The 4491-nt window shown below is 29.5% G+C and overlaps 3 protein-coding genes across 5 annotated transcripts in view; all 3 read left to right on the top strand.

Moving 5' to 3' along the window:
* The window catches only part of LOC108685624 (probable DNA-directed RNA polymerase III subunit RPC6), a 3542-nt gene extending 2570 nt beyond the window's left edge, over positions 1-972 (top strand). Inside the window, exons 5-6 of one of the 2 annotated variants that reach the window (XR_001931673.1) lie at positions 627-862; positions 952-972. The gene's annotated coding sequence lies outside the window, so the exon portion shown is untranslated. Of the gene's footprint in view, positions 1-626 lie in introns of both variants that reach the window. The other variant, XM_018190499.1, reaches the window with a different exon arrangement.
* Positions 973-1462: 490 nt separating this feature from the next.
* On the top strand, positions 1463-2831 carry LOC108685661 (GDP-D-glucose phosphorylase 1). Its single transcript, XM_018190556.1, has 5 exons — positions 1463-1663; positions 1732-2012; positions 2087-2189; positions 2322-2631; positions 2716-2831. The coding sequence occupies exons 1-5, from the start codon at positions 1463-1465 to the stop codon at positions 2829-2831; spliced, it is 1011 nt and encodes a 336-aa protein (XP_018046045.1).
* A 437-nt stretch (positions 2832-3268) lies between these two features.
* Positions 3269-4491, top strand: part of LOC108685735 (mucin-3A-like) — a 6503-nt gene continuing 5280 nt past the window's right edge. The window contains exons 1-2 of one of the 2 annotated variants that reach the window (XM_018190695.1): positions 3269-3439; positions 3513-3741. The gene's annotated coding sequence lies outside the window, so the exon portion shown is untranslated. Of the gene's footprint in view, positions 3742-4491 lie in introns of both variants that reach the window. The other variant, XM_018190694.1, reaches the window with a different exon arrangement.

Genomic DNA, 4491 nt, shown 5'->3' with positions numbered 1-4491 from the left:
TATATATGATCGATTATAGTTATAGATATATATATATATATAACTATATATGTTTTTAGCTGAATTTTTGCACCGGTTCACTTTTTCTTTCCAAAAAGAAGAGAAAGAAAGATGAACTGCAAAAGTTCAGCTAAAAAAACAAACCTATATGCGAATATAAAATTTTTTGATATTTGATTCATATTTTAACAAAAATCGAATTAAGTCTAACTTGAATTCTGATAACCGATGAAACTTATAGGTAATAATTATTTAGCGATTATTTTAATTATCTGGATTTTGGTACTCAATTTTTTTTATTTTTCGAATCTTATTTAAATTGTGTTAAGAAAGACTAAAGTTTAATTTAAAATATAAGATAAAGATGCATAAAGTTTTCACGTACATTTTCGAAGTTTAAATACGATCTGAAACAATATCAAATTGTCAATACGTTTCGAAACGCATCTATGAAATAGAAAAAACAATACTAAAATTAAAACAATAAGAAAATTGACAAATTACCATTGGTTTTATATAGCAATCTGACGATAGATGTCTTATATATAAGTCCCGTTTTGCGCTTCTAATATTTTAAGCATCATTTGTTTTTATAATATTTGAAAAGGATGAACTGATGCTTTCAGCGTGAAAACAGGATACATCCGATATATAAGCAAATTCATCAAATTATCCAATTCCTCGCCAGTGAAGAGAGTGTGCTTAATTGTGTCGCTTTATTATTTTGGAAGAGAGGTCTGGAAATTCGAGGTCGGAACGACTTTAGATAACGGAGGACATCCAAATGAGAAATTCAAATGTATCCAAGAGAAACATATCTGAGCAACTTTTGTTTTTTTTGAAGACGATAAAATAATCAAGTGTAAAGTATCATGTCAGATAAAAGTAATCAGATGTAATATTATAGAAATTTGAATAGGGCTACATCAATCTTTTTTCTGTAATATTAAGATCTCTCGCACACTAACGCCAACTGAGAATGTGGATGGAAACTACGTATCACTTCTACCTTTCTGACTTTTCTATACTGCTGGTATACATGTAATGTATGTCTGTGGATATATCGTTGTATAATGCGTGTCCAATGTCAGTCGAAGTCTCGTGACAAGCGCGAACCGGGATAGATGTGTTTCGTCTCGGTTTGAGTGTTGCATCATTCCAGATTTTTATTAATCCACCGAGATTATTCATGCTTAATATCAGTATTTGTTGCCTGCATTTTGAATATTTTGTTGCTTTATGCAACTAGTTTATAGCCAGATCGTAGTTGCGAATGTCAACTAAAAGAATAAAAAGAAATGTGTCCATGCTATAACTAGAAATTTTAGATCACAAATATGCATCTATAATTATTTTTTTATATTTATATTTATGTATTTATTTTGCTCAGTAATTCTTCAGAAGATCCCTTGTTCTTAATTTTTGTAATTAACGTGTTTAGTATAAATTATATATAATTACAATGTTTTCAAACAAACAGATTTTTGTCTATGACATAAAAGATTTTAATTTTATTGTTAAATCATGTGAGGAAAATGAATCTTCATTTGATAATATTTTGCGGCAAACATGGAAACAAGCTGAACAAAATAAAATATTCCGATATATTTTAAATATAAAAGATAGTAAAATATTGAAGGGAAAATACAAATTTTTAGCACAGGTATATTTATTGTTATGTAAAAAGAATATATGTTTTATATCTAACGCATAATGCAATGACAATTTCAGTTAAATCCAGATAGAACTCAATATAGACGTGCTCCAGAATCAATCACGTCTATGGTACAATCTTTTAATTCTACACGTTTTAATTTCACTAAACTAACACAGCAAGAGATATTATTTGATATAGGAAATGGCGACACAAATGACATAATTGCAATTAATTCCAGTCCTTTGGAACAGAGTCATTGTTTATTTCTTGCAGAACGTTTAAAATGTTTGCCACAAATCATGACAGAATATAGTCTTTGCAAAGTAATAGAATTATGTCTGTTAAGTAATTCATGGTAATCATTGTTGTGTTGGAAATTTTTATTTAAAATAAAATGACAAAATAATATATCATTTTTTTTTGCTTTAGGTCTTTAAGAGCTTTTTTTAATGGTTTGTGTGCTCTTTCTTCTGTTAATCATTTACACTGGCATTTATATTATTTGAAATACGAGATGCTTCTTGAATATATCGTAAGTAATATTATATTCAATCAATAATGAGTGAGTAAATGAATATGTGTATGTGTGTGTGTGTGAGAGAGAGAGAGAGAGACTTTTAAATATTAATTTTGCAAAATATTATCGACATTTGTTTTGTTTTAGGATATTTGCAATTATGTATCTGGTGTACACTTATTGATAGAGTATCCAGCAAAAGGATTCTGTCTCAAATTATCTGATTTTAAAAATATTGAAGATTTTGTATCTCGTGCATTCGTTGTAGTAAATTATTTACAATTACGTCAAATGGCACATAATGTTTATATTACACGAGCAAAATCAAAATCTAATGATGAATTGTATAATGATGTACGTATTTATATTTGGGTTCGAAAACCATTTACTGGTGTAAAAAACATAACTGCAATTTTACCTGGAGTTTGCGAACTCTTTGGACATTTAACAATTAGTGGTAAGGATCTATGTTTAATACAAAATTTCTCTTATATAGAGAATATAATTATTATATCATATACACATATATCATATATTTTAGATGAAACTGTATACAATAATTTGACACAGGATGATATAATTAATCTTCTTCACGATATTACGGAAGAATGTTTTTTATTAATCAAAGATGAGCTTAAAAATATTTTGGAAAAATAAATAGGAACTATATATAATGTGATAAGAATTTCTGGACAAATATATTTATATGACATTGTTTTCTGTTGATTTTTAAGTTAAATAGCAATAAAATTTCTATTTGCATATTCCATATTTTTTAATTACATTATATATTATTTTATTTTTAATTTTTAATTTAACTAAATAATGAATAAGTTAACGCTGCGATTGGCTGCGATATGCGGTGACAAAGCAAATATATAGCACTTGTGAATATCGGCCTGAAGTATTAGACGTACATTGAAATTAACCAATCAGGAAAAAGAAAACCAATATCAAAATTAGGAAACTTTGCTTTGATTGGTCAAATTCAATCTCTAGTCTGAGTTCGGGCTGCAGACTTTCATGTGTAACAGCCATTACGCAAAATGGTGCAAGCAATTGAATATTGAATTCGATATATATGCAGACATGGAGCAATATGGTTTCTCTAAATTAGTTTCGTGATTGGTTACCTGCGCTATAATAATATGTGAATAATTACGCACGGCCATTTTGTGCCGCTTATACTATCGGAGAGATCTTAAGTTTTGATGTCGAACTCGTCTAATTTGGGGTGCTGCGCAATGTTTTCCCGAGTGTCGCACGTACGATTGTTTATCCGCCATTTTGTTCTGCTATCGTACGCGCAGTTTTCGGTAGCATTGTAATCTATTTTAGGATGAATACACGCTACTGAAGCGAATTGGATCGTGCATCATTATCACTTCATCAATCTTCCGTATATTTGCGGAAAGTATCGTCGCTCGAAGAATGTGAGAAATCCAATTTCTCAGGATGTACCTGTGATGGCAACCCGTGACAAGTTACATCTGACCCAACTTTCCTGACTTTTGAGGCCAAATGACGATTACTAAATAAAACGGACGATTTTCGCTTCGTTCGTCACGTAAGTCTGTCCAGGACATTTGCAGTATGTATATACCAAGCGGCACCAAGTAATTAATATCTCTTTTTGTTTGACGTTCATGAAACATCGAATGTGTTTGAGAGATTGCTCCATATAACATAACTCCATGAATGTTTTTTCAATTTTCTGAACCGTTATTCGATTACCGTTCCCTTTGGGAAGAAACGGTGTCATAAATAAATTCGTTAATCTTACTAATCTTATTGCATTATCCTTCGCATTTGTTCCAATTAATTTTGTTGTTTGTATTTAGCAGCTGTTGCGTAGTCCTTTGGTTTGGTTATATTAATAATATGAGTTATGTATTGGCTGTGTATATTTCACATAAAATTATAGTATAATTTATTCATCTCTGTTAATTTGATAGTAAACATAAATCACGTACTTATATATGATAGAATATAAATTTGTACATTATTTATATATTATTTAGAAAATATATTGAGTAACCTTGTATATACCAAGATATTTAAACATAATTTTCTAACAGATTAGATAATTGCAAAAAGAAACTTATATAATATGGTATTCAAGTGAATTCATTCTTTAACGATTGAAGAAATGCATTTTATCATAACACTGGGCTACGCGCGTTCAGAAATATCACCTAGGTTAGCGTTCCATTTGACGCTTGCTACCTGTGGAAATATTGTTTATCAAATGTTAAACAAAATCAAATTATGTTGGAGGAATGCCAAGTGAAAGATATTCCTGAATGCTTTCATGTAT

Source organism: Atta colombica, unplaced genomic scaffold (genome assembly GCF_001594045.1).
Source record: "Atta colombica isolate Treedump-2 unplaced genomic scaffold, Acol1.0 scaffold155, whole genome shotgun sequence".
In the NCBI taxonomy this organism is placed as follows: Eukaryota; Metazoa; Arthropoda; class Insecta; order Hymenoptera; family Formicidae; genus Atta; species Atta colombica.
The sequence above is the reverse complement of the archived record's forward strand: the minus strand, read 5'-3'. Positions and strand labels throughout refer to the sequence as shown.